The sequence below is a fragment of the Ostrinia furnacalis genome, unplaced genomic scaffold (assembly GCF_004193835.3).
Source record: "Ostrinia furnacalis isolate ACB-3 unplaced genomic scaffold, ASM419383v2 OfSCF0069, whole genome shotgun sequence".
In the NCBI taxonomy this organism is placed as follows: Eukaryota; Metazoa; Arthropoda; class Insecta; order Lepidoptera; family Crambidae; genus Ostrinia; species Ostrinia furnacalis.
The window spans coordinates 611,598-628,467 of NW_021130308.1; the positions used below are offsets into that span (position 1 = coordinate 611,598).

At 36.3% G+C, this 16,870-nt stretch overlaps 1 protein-coding gene across 1 annotated transcript; it reads right to left on the reverse strand.

The window, feature by feature from the left end:
- Positions 1-175: 175 nt before the first annotated feature.
- Positions 176-2,157, reverse strand: mei-W68 (meiotic W68). Its single transcript, XM_028323129.1, has 8 exons — positions 2,061-2,157; positions 1,809-1,986; positions 1,582-1,725; positions 1,300-1,493; positions 933-1,078; positions 723-860; positions 433-604; positions 176-315 (listed from the first exon to the last, which is right to left on the reverse strand). Exons 1-8 carry the CDS (start codon positions 2,155-2,157, stop codon positions 176-178), a joined length of 1,209 nt encoding a protein of 402 aa, XP_028178930.1.
- Between the last annotated feature and the right edge of the window lie 14,713 nt (positions 2,158-16,870).

Sequence of the window (16,870 nt, forward strand, 5' to 3'; positions counted from 1 at the left end):
TCAGCCGTTCTTGAGTTATAAGCGAAGTAACTAACACGACTTTCTTTTATATATATAGATTACTTATTACCCGACTGCGCCAGAAAAAGTGTTGAAAAGGGTTATTGTATTCAATAAGATATAGTACTATGTAGGTATGTGTTAAATTATAAAATAATTCAATTTATTAATTACTTTATCCAAGATAATCACCCTGTATGATTTTAGAAGGTAAGTAAGCATCGCATAGAGCTGCCGCGGTGGGCGCCAATGCTTCAATCTCGGCCTTCACGCCACTAGCCAGCATGGCAGAGAATTCTTGTTTTATTCGGGAACCTAAGAAAATTTCGGGAAAACACATTTAATTTTACTCCAAAACAATACTATCAGAGCGTTTTGATAAAAAGCTATCGCACAAGACAACAACCTATCCAAAAATTTGTATTTAGGTACCTAGAGCATTATCCAAGTATGGCCTTTTCAGCAGGGAGTTCAATTTTCGCCTGTCAAGATCGGTCAATGGCAGGCGAGCCTCAGCTGGTGCCAGGGTCATGATGTCATGGTGTCGTCCACCCAATAAAGCCAGGCTAGCACATGCGAGGGATGATGACAAGTGGGATTGTGCCTATGGGTTAAAAAACCATCAATTAGTTTCAGTTTTACCAATCAAGAAAAATGTTAAAGAATAAAATGTACCCAAGGATTATGAAGGAAAGAGAAGAAGGAGGAGATTTTAACCTTACCAAAGAGCCGTATTTATAAGTGAGGAATATCTCGAAGCCGTGAGGATCGGCGTCAACTAGAGCCAAAGCACGGAACTTTAGCTCAGAGCAGAGTCGGCACAGCAGCTGTCTTGTACATACGTCTGGGTAGCCTTTACCCTGAATAAAGTTTAATAAGTATAAATAAATCTTTGATACTGTGGGAGATTTCATTCATAATACTAGACTTACCGTCAAAATAATAACTGGTCCCAATCTAATCAAAGCACCTTCATCCAAAAGCTTTTGGAATATCGCATCTTTCTCTACCACGAGGATGTATTTGGCTGTTGACTTCAAATCTTTGAGACCTTCTATGTCTTGCGGTATGAGGACTCCTACGAATTACATTAGTAATTTGAATAGATTTGGTATCGCTAAAGGACTGCCAACTATACTACACTGTGTTAGGTATATCATGGTTGGCCATACTAAGAACATATCAGATGAGTGTAATGAATTGATAAAAACACGTAGTTGACTTCGCCCATTCTTTATTAAGATTGCTTTAGATAAGTTTTTTTTTAAGTTATCGTAACATTAAATGTAGCTACTTTACCTCCAGCAGCCATACAGTCCACGACAGATCCATCCCGATGGTGCATCGTCAGCGGGCCAGCCACCAGTCCCTTGGAGGTGGCTACTATGCCCAAACTCCACGGAGGAGTCTCCAACAGGCAACAAACGTCGCGGACCGCCACATCCAGGTTCGATTGGTTTCGGAGACGAGACACATTTTGGTAGAACAGTTCTCTGAAAGTAACAAAACATACATAGGTATAATGCTGGTAAGAAATTCATCAATTACATCGTAACTCAAAAAACTTAGTCAAAGGCCTACCTTCTAGTTACCGTCAGATTTTTTAACATCAGTTCATGTACTTTTGTTAGTACGAATACAATAATATTAAATCTCGTTTTATCTTCCTTGCTTGAATAGCACACTGTAGTCTTTTTCGCGTCGTTATACGATTTCAATGTTACTCTGGAAGAAAATACAGGTTTTCATCAGTATAAAAATGTATTTATTAATAATTCAAAAAGTATAAGTACTTTAATTTTGTATACCTATCCAAATCATAGATACAGTTGCTCCAAAGTCTTTGATTCCTTATAATCAGTTTAGGGTTTTCTCCAGCTTCAGCGCTTTGGTTAATTCCCGATAGAAGATCTTCTATCTTTTTTATTACTAATCTTCTATTATTATTTACTTCTTTTTGTACTGCTTTCTGGTCTCTATTTGTAGCTGAAAACCATGTTGTTGAAAATATTATTGTAATTTAAACTTATCATCCATTATCGCTCATGCATTATTATTACCGTTCAAAGATAACTTCAATAAGTCCTGAACTTCATTAAATTTAAGTTTTCGTTCTGGCAATACTATTTGTCCAGCATTGGTATCACACGATTTCATGTGATTACTATAAAATAACTTATCAATAGCCTCCACAAGTTTGAGATCTTGTCGAAATGTTCGAAATTCATTTGATTGCAGATCTCTTGTTAATTTATAAAAATCTTTATTCAACAAATCCATATTGTTCCGTGTGTCTGTGAACCTTTGAAAATCAATTAACAATCGACCTGATGGGTTTATTAAAGACGCCACCGGTAAAAGTGGTGATGATCCCTACCTACCTAGTGGCGAGATGTTTATCGACCGCAAACAATAACAGCACAAAACGGAGCTCGTAAAAGGGCCACGAGACAATAGGGCAGCGAAGTGTTTTTATGGCAAAGTCGAGCGAACAAGCGAGCGGGACCAAATCATCGCCGGTGGCACATCCTAGCGCTCTGAAAAAATGACACAATAGATGTAATCGGGAGATAGTCGAGGCAGGCGTCTCGAGGAGCAGATGACACGGCGTGACGACCTCACAAAGGGCGTGAAATGACGTCATAATAGCCTCGAATTATCGCCCCCTCTTGTCTCAAGGCAAATATTTAACAACATCCCCGTTTTTGTCCTCGTTCTTCGGCAGGAGACCATAAATTACGGACCACAGACAAATGATGCGGACCGTTACCGCAGCGCTTTGTTGCCAGTGACATATTGCAACGAGGTGATGTTTATGTCTTATTATGGACTTTGAGGTAACTTGGACCCATNACTTATGGTTTTGCTTGGTATTCTTGGCGTGCCACTGAACTTTGAGATTATCTGAGAAATACGATTTACTTTATGATTTTTTAGATTTTTTCAAGTTATTTTTAATTTTCGAATTACTTTATGATGTTGTAAATTAAATATTTGAACCTCTAAGGAACTAATAGATAGCTGTAATCCTGGCCTAAACATTATTTTTAAATTTTAGTTAACAGTATACAATCATGTGGCCAATTCTGTAACCTGTTGAAAAACCACTTGCAACTTTAATTACGCAACGGGACTTGAGGTGTGAGAAAACAACCCTTGCCACTTCCCATTGCATTGCTCCCCGAGGCGCCGATAGCATCGCTGTCAACCCGCACATAGAGCTATACAAATTGTTCGATGGCTTCTCCAATTGATTGTTGCAATTTTTATTGCGAACCCTTCCGCGAGCGTGACCGCGGGGAGGTGAGAACTCACTTATCTCCCGATCTGAGAATCTGGGCCTTTGACGACAGTGTGAAGGAACAATTCGTGAGGTCGCCGCGGGGTTGGCTTCGCCATTATTTTTTGTCGCCATTAAAGATGATATCTAGCTGATAAGGCCCACTGTTGTTATGATTTACTACGAGAGTAGTTAACGACTTTTTAGAAGCGAAGTTAAGGGTTGGGAATTTATTACAATATGGAGGTACTTTATTGATGTCGAGTTACGGGAATCCGTTGAACGTCAGCTAAAAATGCTTGCGAAAATAGCTTAAGAAATATCCGGAATAAAATTACATATTTCATTATTCATCAATTGCTGAAAAAATTGCCTGACTCTACAGTGGCATAGATAGGTATCTATAGCAGGTGGCTATTTCGCATTATCTTGTCCAGTAAATCGAAGTTCAAAAGCGAAGCGAATCGCAATAATCGATGTCTAACTCTTAGCCAAATCCCAGTGCAATCAAAAAAATATTGTTTTTCAAGTGTCGCTTCCCACAATATCTGCTCTCTCGTGCGGTCATCGGAGCGGCAAGGCAACGTTGTATTGTCGCGAGTGGCGCGAGCCGCGGGGCGCCGCCACAATGGACCACCATCCGACCCCGCGATGGCCGATACCACCGCCTAATTGAACGCTCAAACGTTATTTTAATACCTTGTTATTGAATTCAGATTGGGCACCAGTGAGAGCCGATTTGCCGCGATGCTATCTTGGCCGCTATAGAGTTTCAAATGCATCGGACTTATGGAATGCTGGTAATTAGGTAAGTTGGAATATATTTGGTTAATCATTGCACATAATAATAATGTAATAAATACCTAAGTAGGTACAAACCACAACATTTTCAAGGAATAGATACTTAGCTGAAAAAACCTATATTACCAAAAATAAATCACATCTCTGGTAAACTACTAGTACACGTAATTAGTCGCTACAAAAGTCCGGTAAAGTATTCACAATCAATAAATTTGCAATTCCTACTTCAATTGCCAAGTGAGTGAACAAAACCCAAGAACATTCTGGTTACTCCATTCGCAGAAATGTATCCACTTGCAAATAACCAATCCTAACCATATCCTAAGTATCGGTGTTCCCCAAGAGCCCACATTCCCACATGCGCGTACGCAACAGTTTCTCACATTCAAGTGTCTTTGTGCGCGAACAAAGCGCACAATCGCTACATACCTTCGCATTGCAGTTTGATTGTGCCTGAAGTGGCCTACGAGGCTGATCGACCTCTTTGCTATTGTTTCTTGCGGGAAACAAAGATGCCAATGCGTCCCTTTCTTTGTATTCTAATTGAAATGTTTTCTTTGATACTAATGGGGCACCGGTTACTTACTATTAAAATAGCATCTTTACACGCAAAAGAAAGATCTTATAGAAAACTTTATCTCTACATTCAGAAAAGTGACGTGTTGAGTCAGTTGGTCACCTTTGTGTAGTTTTAACACGATCATCAAGTAATTCCTTTTTGATGAAATAAATAAACCAATCTATCCAGACTTAAGCATGAGAGCAAATTGGAAGACCACTTCCCATCTCTGCAATTCATGTTGAAAACTTCGAGAGCAGAACAGAAATTCCCACCAACCAATCTCATTTAGGTTTTAAATTAATTTCAACGATCGTCAAACCAAAACTCATAACAGTAGCCCTCCGGACAGTAGAGTGGCGTCCCGTAGAGTCGCAATATTGCCGTCTCCTGTCTCGTTCCCACCCCGAGCCAGACATTTGCATAATAATGGCACTGTCACACACTAAACGATATAATTACAACGCACAGAATTAGATTTATAGCCGAAAAACAATAGCGCTCGAGTGTGCTCCACCCTTTATGTTGTTTTAGAGAATGGTGACGAATGCGCCGCTCATTTGGGGAGTAATTAATACGAAAGTTCTCATAATCCGAAACAATTATGACTGTTCTTTATGAGTTCGGTTAAAAAAGTAAACAATGAGGTGACCTTTTGTTGGTAAGTTTTGTTTTTTACGCTTTTTATGTTTTGATGCATTTGATTTATTCATCATTTTAATTTAATTGCTACTCAAAACTTTGCTCATTGTCTACGTAATGTTTACTATTAAATTAATAACTAGTTTTCGAGAGTTTCTTACTCCTTAGGTTCTATTGCAGAGTGTGAGTAGACATTTATTATCAACTGTTAATCTTAACTTGTGACAGTTTGACAAATAGGAACAAGATAAATAGGTGTGCTAAGGAAAATATCTTAGAAATATATTATTATCGTTAGTCTAAAATGCATCGTTTGATTAATTTAAATTGGAAAGTATAATACCTATTTAATAAATTTATTTCTTACTTGAACATACTTAAATATCAAACATTCATGTCAATAGCTAATGCTAATTAAGGACTAATTAATGGAAAGCAATTAATACAAGTACTAATTAATAAAATGCAAACGAACAAGGTGTAAATGGAAATATCCCTAGTAATAGTCCTAATAAAGTCTTAGGATCATAATGTAGCAAACTTATGGCTGCCACCTCGGCTAGACTGCAACGTACAGGTAACTATTAATGTAAGTAAAACTAAGCAGTTGTAAGATGTTACAAAGTAAGGTGTATCTTACACAGCTTGCTCGTAAAACGGGCATTAGAAAATGTATTAAAATAAATATTTACCACACATTTTAGTGTGCCATACCAAAGGACTTATCTACGGAAGCAGACACTAAAGCTGAGCGTACTCAGAGCCGACCACCAATATACTGTGGAATTTTGTAATGGCACCTGAATGAAAAGTACTCTTAATACTGTAGATAGAAAATTTTACTCAAAGAACACATTCCGTAATTTCTGAAAAGAAAGAGAACTGCATTAAAAGGTTGCCGGAAATTTCTGAAAATCACCGTTACACCATTTTTGCAAATAATTCTTCGATGATCGTTCAAGTTTGTTGAGAGATTTCGTCCCTAACGATCGACGCAATCTACTGGCTGTAATTTTTAACAAATAGTCGTATCGATTCCCGGGTGTGGCAAGAGAATTTTCTGAAATATTTGAATACAGTTTTCTTTCTTTCACAATCTTTGAGTAAAATTTTCTATTCACAATATTTAATATAGGTAAGAAGTTCTTAAGGTGCCATTACAAAATTCCACCCTGTGTAGTCGATACTACTTAAATGTTTAATTAAGTCACACACGGGACAAATAGCTGTTTATATAGGCTTAAATTAATAACATGTATCTAAGTAAGATCGAATTTTAGAAATAAAAAAGTACTTAAGTAAGACTGCTACTTAAACAGTGTCACTAAGCTAGTTAATAGAGTTTTATTTCCCGCGCAAATCCCTCAAATATCGTTGTTATTCCTGTCACATATCATGATGAGAACTGACATGAGGACAGGTGTGTCGAGTGTGATTGCCACTTGCCACCGACTTATGTAAATAAACTGCAATTTGTTGCATTAGAATCGTACGCGTCGATCTCGTCCAATTATGCAGAGCGTTGTTCCTTGGGTTAAAAGAGTTCGTATGCTAATACATAAATTGTACTCGTAATGCGGATCAATACGACGCAGGCTAGTGACTTGGTGTAAGATAATGTCAATACTACTACGTGTAATAAAATAAAGAGCTTGAATTTTTACAAGTTAGGTTCAATAATCACAAAAAATACAAAACTAAGATAATTTCCAAGACCGGTATAAATAATGTTTAAAATTAAGTATTCCCCAGAATAAAAATATGTAATAATAAAAAAAAGTTTATTAATGAAGTTTATACAAACGATTTTCAATCTATTTTATAGCCACGATAGCCCAAACGGTGAAGTGGTTGGACTGGCCGACTCGAGATCCGAGGAACACGGGTTCGAATCCCACCGCCTCATGACTATTGTGGTGAGACTACTCGTAACACAAGCTTATTTAGCTTAACACAAGGGACTAACGGGATTATTAGTAACTTTTGCAATACTTTCTAATAATCTTAAAAAATATATTTATGCGTGAAAATTACACCAAAATATTGTGTTCCTGAACCTAGATTCGGGAGAGTTTTATTCTCCTAGAACCAAACCACGTCAGTACTCATAAAATTTTAGAAAAATCGTAAACTAGATATATTTTTGATTTTCCTATATGACAATCCGACCAAGTAACCACTAACATTACTATGCATCCAAGACCTCCAAGTATGGAATCAATTTATTTTTCCACCAACCCATAATGGGCCTGATTATAGAAGCATTTAAAAAATGATTTAAAGTGTTTATCTAATATGGCCACCAAGCGTTTCCCATTAGGTTATTTTCCTATTGAAACTGGTACTAGCTAGGATATAGCAAGGATTGAGATTCTCCGTATGCGTCAAGCCGGCAGGTGACACCGCACCTGCGTTCACACGGCCTAAGAATTAAATCTAGAAATTTCTTCTAATTTATTACTAATCCTAGATCATTCTACGTTGATAGTATCAGTTGCAACAAAATGATATTAAAATGCAGTAAAGATAAACATCTTACATTGAAAACATCCTACCGATCACGTTGTTTTAGTGGAATTAAAATAAAGTAAAAATAATTAATTACCTTTTATCGATGTTAGTTTTTCAAGCGATTAATACCTTGTTATTGCATTAAAAACATTTGTTGTTGTAACTTTGTAATAAAATACCTAACTGGACTAAGACCAACTATGACAAAGAAATTACGAAACACTACCTAATTTTTAATCTGTTTTGGCGCCAAACTGTTTTTTTTTTTCAGTTCACAATGCAACCTCCTTTCTGATGAAATCGAATATTTTTTTTTTATAAAAAGATATACCATATCGTTAAAATAATTTTAAAAAATATAGATGCTTAAAAATATTTTCATTACAACGCACCACTTATTCAGTTTAAATTCAGACAAGTTATTTACTTTAAAAACTAAAATACAAAAAGTTTGGTAAAAAACTACTACTAGGTACTTACCTATGTCATGGTGATAATATTATTTGCCTATAAGAATGCAGTTGTGACTTGAGGCAAGATTTGTTAGGTAGGTATTTTGTGCACACTAAATTATCTAAAAATTAATAAGCAGAAAAAATTAAAACAAACAATATAATTGATGTTCATTTTGTAACCTGGCTGATTTTACGGCTATGCAAATAATTTTCGAAAAAAACATTGTGACAACAAATGTTTCGAAATTCAAAATTCGAACGCCTACTCCGTTCAAAAGTGCGAGTTTATTAAACTTGTATTTTCTATGACACGTGCACAAGTAGATAGATATTTTTATGAACTGTATGTTCATTACAAATAGTTTTTAAACACAAATCCATAAAGATCTCATCAGATCCCATCCAAATGTCCATATCCACGTGAGTTCGATTGATGATAATGCCTAGGTGAGGTCCGGAACAGATCCTAATCTCAACAGCTGTCGCTACCACGTGCCTGGTACTCTGCATACGATGCACTATCGAATACAAAAAAGGATAAATTTATGACAAAAATGACAGGATTTATTAACTAATCAACATTGTCTTTGACATTTAGCTAGTGAAATGATGGATGCCATACAAAATAGGGGCTCTCTTACACTACGTAGGTACGTAATTAAATTGGTTAATTATTTTAAGAAAACCTTATATTGTAGTTGTTTTCTGTACTCTGTGATTATACTAAAAAAGCCTAATAAAAAAAGTACTTACAATACAATTAATTAAAAGGTAATTACTGTAGTTAATTAAAATTTAATCGGAAACGTTCAATTTATAGTTGGTAAATACAGGTTTTTAAGTATTTGGAGTTCTTTTTTGCGTCTAAGCTAGTGGCTGAACGGCTGAGGCTAGTGATTTAAAACCTCACGGTCCTGGGTTCGATACTCCAACGGGACACACAAAATGTTTAATGAGTTATTTGGCGGTAATTCACAAATTTAGGTCAGTGAAGGCTTGTTCTATAAGCATGATTGGGTTTATCTAGAAGAGATGTCAAGCAAAAACTTTATCCAATGACATTTTTATTTCCCCACAGGAGAACCAATACAAATAAAAACCTATTAATTTATATTATCGGCCGCTTCTACATTAGATAGTTATTTGTTTAACATTCATGAGGAGTCCTAATCTCTGAGCACACATTAACTTAGTAAGGGTGCGTTACAAAGGGTGGATAATCCTGGTATAAATATCACGGGGAGATTCGATGGAGTGGTGCATGTTTGAAAGGTCAAGAAAAAGATTGTGATGAGAAAATAAAGATTTAATTCTTTTGTTATTATTTTGTTGAAGATTTTGGAAACGTAAACTGTCTAAAATAAAAACTTGCCACTTTTATTAATTTAAGAGAAAAAGAGTGAGTGACTTAGTTAACTGTAAATATGAACACTAATTTTCTACTATTTACTTGTAAGTAGGTACTATTTATGAGACACAGTAAGCATTAATAAGCTTTATTAAGCCTCAGGTGTAAAATCGAATAACAATTCTATTTTTAAACTTTATAAACAAGCGTCTATTAGTGCTAGCATCTAGCAAATAAGTAAGTACGAAGTTAGAATTACAGCCTACCATAATTAAAAGTCTCTCTTTAAATTCTACTTGATACTGATTGATACCCCTTTTAAAGGAACACAATTATTGTCTATATTACAAATTACAATCGTTTCAATTCTCAATACATTTCTAAATAGTCATGCTTTAAAGGACTTAGGGCCGTATTCACAAAACACTCTCAAAACCTAAGCTTAATTTTTGGTAACCTTTTGAATACTTACATCGCAATTATAAAGAACTCAAGGAAATGTACTTAACTTTAGTCTAAAGTGATACAAACAATGTTTTAAATATCAGATTTTATGTTTACTATGGGTTTCGTTTCGATCGATGTTTTATTTAAAAAGTAGACTGATGATAACATTATGTTTTTACTATCTTTGCAATTGTTCACGTGAAGGACTAGGTCAACCATAGAACTACAGATACAATATGTGTCAATCTTGCCTCCATTGACTTATAAACATACAATATCCGAATTATAATACAGAACAAAAATACTATGCTCGCTTTATAAATAAGAGCATAAAGCCCTCCCGCCCATGCGCAAGCGTTTTTTATTTGACCATCAATTGTCCTCCGTCGTCGAGTGCGAGGGAGGGCCGCATTCCCTCACACCTCCGTCAGCTGCGGTACTCACCCTCCGACGTACCTATTAACTTCAATTGAGCCCGACAAATTTACATGAACTGTGGGGCCATTAGAAGAGCGAGATATTGGCATATTAATGTGTAAACATTATTTTAAAAAGTTTTCAAAAAGTTTGCGACTTATTCTTGTTGATCTCATAAAACTTAAATTGAGCCTTTAAAAAAGAATACTACTTATTTCACTTTTATAAAGCTTTTAGTGTAATTTCTATAATGGCTGGATTTTAGAACCGGTGTGTCTTCCAGTTAATTAGACCCAGTTGTCTTCCCACTACTGACTAACCAAACTACCCATCGGACTCCGTTGAGTGTAACGTAACGACAAGAAAGCTACATTAATAATAACAAATACATTTCAAATTTTGCCTTTAAAGTTCATATTTATCGAAACAAAATACACCATTGCTGATTTATTATATTGTCTATACCCAAGCTACTCGTAACTAACTTTTAACTTAAAGCTCAACTAACTAGCCAACTTCGTGGCCTCGCTACGCGGCTCCCGTGCGCGCGCCATATGGCCCGACCTACGCGACTCAAATCGCTATTATATTGCTTTTAATTGATAACAATTTAAATATATTTGGTGATTCACACTTACTAACTCATTATTATTCATCGAGTCATTATCTCCGTGTTCGCATTTTACCCCAAGATGGTATCTTGGCACGAATGTGTTTAACCATTTTTATCGTCACGCTACTAAAGTGTCTGCTTTTACATTTGTTTATTGAGCCTATTGTATTTATAGTTATATCAAATCATTTAGATGAGTCATTAATTAATTCAATACCTATGAGTATCTAATTAATCATCTATATTTTAACCTTGGCGAGAAAGCTCTTGGCTTGCATCTCACACGATGGAAAATTATGATTAAGCTGTAGGTGGAAGTGGAAGCAAAAAGCTTCATCTGGAATCGTAAACCTCAGAGGAACTTTAGAAAAAAAAATTATTATCTTCTTACCCCTAAACACAACAAAGCTGAAAACGTTATTTGTTTACTTTCATTCGTCCTCAAATCTGTTTTCATAATTTCTTAAAAGTATAAAAAATGTAGATCCAAACTTAAAAATATCATTTTAAAAGAAGATTCACACCCCGCTTCGAGGTATCAACAATAATAGACAGCGCAAATTCTTACCTAAACGCGCATTAAAAACGAATTATGACCTATAAAGCCGTTCCATTTTACGGAGAAATTTTATTATTCAATAAAAATTGTTGTAACAAAGGCACATTGGATCTCTGCGGTTGAGGAACGTAAATCAGGAGCGTGGGCCCTGCTCTACCCTGCTTCTTGAACTGTCAAGGCCCCGCTGCGGTCGGCTGCCAGCAAACATTGCGTGTTTGATGAAGTTAGTAGCTTCGCTAAGCTTACAAGTCTAAGGTTTCAAGATGTACAAGGAGAATAAACTATGTAGGTGAGTTGGTGATGTTTTCAGGACAGATACGTCAAAAGCTAATGAGTCGTTAGATTAACTTTTCTGTCTTATGTTAGAATTTTAATACCACTATTTCATTAACTTTTCACCATCTTTTCAGAATTTGAACATAGTTATCCTATTGGAGCACAAAGGAACTTGATGGACCACGATACCACAGTACCACACCATGTTCTTCAGGCAACATAAAATTGTTTCAACTGAACGCTACAGTACCTACTATTGCCAATCATCAATCAAAAATAGAACGCCTAGAGAGCAAGCCAAAACAAAAAACGATCAATCCACATACACCCAACAAAATGTTGACATCAACCACAAATTAAAAACTCTTCCACGGTAATAATATCATACAGTATTGTAACTTCATATAAAGAGACGAAACGAGAACTTGATTTCGAAATTCAAATCTCGGTATGCGCTCGGTATGCAAAAGTCGGAGGTGTCGCGAATGTGCCGAATGGACGTCGGTGGCCAAGTGTTAAAAATGACAAAACTGATTGAATTTGACTGACCGTCATTTACGGTCAAATTGGTAAAAAACTAGTCAAATTGACATTTTCAGTCAGTTTCATTTGAAATGAAAATTATATTGTATTAAACCAGCTTTTGCCCACGACTTCGCACGCCCGAAATTAACGTAACAGATCATTATGATTATTAAAGTTTTACAATTATTTAAGTAGATTTTACTAAATTAAATCTACTAGTTAATCACAAAACAACACACATTTTTAACCTATTCCATTCACAAAGTATGTGGTTTGTCTAACTAAATAAAAAAATACAATCACAAAACTACACTCGCGAGCAAAACTATGGAATCACTTACATGAAGTTGTTTCCACGCGAACTTGTGTACTAACGAATTTGTTAGGAACAAAAAAAGTGGCACCATNAGAAATTCTAAGTAGGCAGATGTAATTAAACTGGGTACTGTAGGTGGGCAGCCCTGTCGCATGTTGTCATACTGTGACGTACCGCGCGCGACTGTTGACATTTATTTCAAAAATATGGCCGAGTTGGAATACTGTATAGATAGTATTACCGTGACTCTTCCCTTAATTAAACCCATCGGAACAATTTAAAATAACAATTGAGTAAAGCGTCGCGTGCCGATGCGGCGATAAGGGAGCGATTTGTGCCATATTGCGCCATCATTTGCATTATTGTTACACTGCATAATCATGCGCACGGGACGACCCGCTCGTGCTGCTTCGCAAACATATTTTACATATACCGGGTGGTTGATAGATCATTGTTTAAGTAATAGTCGACAGCCAATATGTTTTCCGAACGACAATTGTTACAGCAATAGACTCTCACCCGTATTCACAAACGATGCTTGCTTAAGTGAAGCAGCAAATCGAACGCGCAGCGTTGAATAGAACTTTGTGATTGGTCCGTGTGTGACCCTGTGTGTCGACGCGCACTGTGAGACCTCATAGTAATGTTTGTGAATACGGGCGTCTCTCTATTTCTTAAATAGGCGATCTGATTTATAAAATGTCAGGCTCAAGAAATCTGACACCACACGGTAGATAGTGAAACATCGTCTGATCCATAACAATCCACAATGTAACCATTCGGTTCTATAAGATCATACATATTATATTGAGTATAATACATGCATCGTTACATAATTAAGTGGTATCGGATAATTTACACGCATTTCCATTAGTTTCACAGTTCTAATGCCAACAACACCTCAAGGCAAAACTCATTAATTACGTTTAAAGAATTCAGGTAATACAAAAACCTAAAACGTCACCTGAAAAGAGTATTTTCCCAGTTACCTATCTATAGGATTTCCCCTCATATAATTGGCAGGTAAAACCTCTACATTGTAGAGGGGAAATCGATTTTCCCCTCCCACCAGCCAATGACACCGTTGACGCTATGCTAATTCCAGTAGGTACAATTACACAGCTATCTAGGCTAATTAGCGATGCAAAGTTGTTTGTTTCAGTTTCATGGGAGGTAATGAAACCCATTCCATACATATTCGACGCATTCAGGTACTTTTTAGCGCTAAAAAAATACATTGAAATGTTTTCCAATTTAAACTGAATGATTATGAACCTTTTGAATTGAACATTTTTATTCAGTTTTATAAAACCCCGTTTCAAAAAAAGTCCCCGACTTTGAGTATTGACACGTCATGGATATTCTTTTGTTTCTGACTAAATCTAATACCCGGATAATAGAGATCAATTTGTAGCTAGTGACCTCTCTTTCTCTCTATCCCTTTTCAACAAATAGATCGACTATTGGTTGGATTACATGTTACGGTCATCGATCAGATAATTATGCGAAAAATTGGCAATTTTTTTCAGATCCGACACTAATTCCGTACACAAAGATGCCAGATACACGCGCCTGTTTCATAATTCTCAGAAAAAATACTTTTATACATTTTCACGGTGATATCTTTGGAAAAAAAAATCCAAAAATTTTCACAATGAAATCTTTCAAATGAAAAGCTTCCACATTGTGAAGCGGAGACAAAGAGCTGTTCTGCAGCACCTCAACTGAATCCTTGTGCCGGATTCAACGGGCTAATTGCTCACGTATGAGATAAACTCATTAGCAAGGATAGACGCGAGATTCCGCTAGCACTGCTGAGCTTATCTGCTTCTGGTGTGGATATGCTGATAAGCGGCAGCGAGATAAAAAGAGCAACATGCTTAACTGTGAGCAACAGCAGTACATTACGCAAAATGTAAGACACCGCTGCGATTTGGCGATATAAAGAGTATAAGTTTAAAATGGAGATTATGGAGATATACCTAGTCGTAAAAATATGCAAATTTTTAATAGTGATATTTCTCAGAAGTACAGCTTGTGAGACAATGTTACCTATCTCGAAGACACGACTTGAAGTGCATTCGCATTACAAGTTAATTTCCTTATTCAAATAACTCACAATTACCCTATCTATGCTTGTCTCCACACTGAACAGGCAGACTTCTGGTTTGTGGTGAAAAACTCCAAATTCCTTTTGTAACGGTTCTTTACAGGTCAGATTTTTTGCTTCACAGTACCGTCAGCCTGATTTAGCAACTCGCTTCCCGCTCCTCCCATCACCAAGCCCTACACCTCTCGCGTACAAAGGCCTTTGACGCTCGGGCGGGGGCGGGTGGCCCGCATGATCGCGCGATCGCCGTCGACCCATTTGCGGCTCGTTACGCGCGATAGCGGCAAACAAAACACACCCCAAGTAATTAGGAAAGCCTTTTCCAGATACCATAAGCACTGTCTTCATGTGAGATGTGGAGATTCTTTGGAGGGTTTGGATTTGATTGTCATTTATTTGTGCTCTGCGAACGCCAAATACAGCCAGTAATTTAAGTTTAACTTACTCTATCTATCAAACCTTCACTTGTTTTTATTTTTGGTACCGAATAAATATTTTTTCTTTTCTTTTTTAGTCGCGCGACACTGGCCACCAAGAAAACTGCGTTCCTTTCTCGACGACCCATATATCGATATTCTTTTGTTTTTTTTCTCGCTAACGACTCGAATTTTCACGCATAGGTATATTCCATGTGTCCATTCCATTTTGTGATATAAGTATTGTAAATAATTATATTATTCATATTTTACTACATAAAAATATTACTTTTTTTTATGCATAACAAGGCAGGTATTTACCACAATCGCACCTGATGTTAAGTGGGATGCAGTCTAGTACTTAAAATTAGGAAGACCCGAACACACATTACAAGCAAAATCACGCGAAAAAGTCTCGCTAAGCAACTTCATTTCCAGGTAAAGATTCTTTTATTTTACAATTATCCTATCAGGCTGCAAGCACTTTTTCTTGCAATCATTACAACATTCATAATGAAGTGGTATTTTAACTTTTTTTTAAAATACAATTTAACAGTAGGTAATAAGTAGTCGCAATAAACTTAAACACTGCAGAACCTGACACTTCTTTGTTACAATAAGCTGTCCTAACAGCTTTTATTTAGGAAAGTGAAACTTCATACCCCATAAAACTAGGCAATACAATAGTTGGCGAATGAAAGGTGCGGAGTTTACGATGGCGACCGCAGCCATTATGTCTCTATGCGGTCGGTGCAAGCGCGCGCGCATAAAACGTATTTAGCTAATGCGCGTTCGGTTTAACCGCATCTCTACATTCTCGTGTTTATTTTTGGAACAACTTGTCGTTAATTTTTTGTATTAATTTATTTTTACATAATATTTACAGTTTTATTCTTACAGTAGTAATAACATATCAGACCCTGTGATAATAATATCCAAAAGGTTGGCAGCATCCCCTCTCTGTGTGGCTAAACTGATCTGCTGTCCAAGGTAACTGCCATCCTTTTGGTTGGTCGTGATTTTACAACCTAGCTATTCATTCGAATTAATTTTTAGATGAAGTAATAATAAGTTGGTCGCTTTACATCATATTCAATAAGCTGCTCCATCGATATAATCTCACTTCCATTTACTTTTGCTACTTTCATAATTAATGTGCTCTTATAAAACCTTGGGTTTATTTTTTGTTATCTCTTAACTTTAAACAATAAATGGCTTGCAGTTCAAAGATCAGTGTCAAAATTGATGAGCACGACACTTCCACGTAGTGCGCGTGCGCGGTCTCTCCCGACGCCGGACCACCTGGGCTGGGGACACCTTTGCCAATAAAATAACATAATTAAATGACTTTACACCCAATTTTAATAAACCGATAACAAGGTGTTTGTTTATAATAAACTTTTATCTAGCTTCACGCCTGTTCATAGCCTCTATTTACGGTTAATTCACAAGTTAGGCAGATATTTATTTTTATGAGTGTAATCAGTCGGTTATATCAATGTTATTATACATTTATTTGTTGCGAAATTGCACCTATTAAAACTATATAAAATGCTATAATTTTTAACATAATTGTACCTTTTATGCATAGAGGA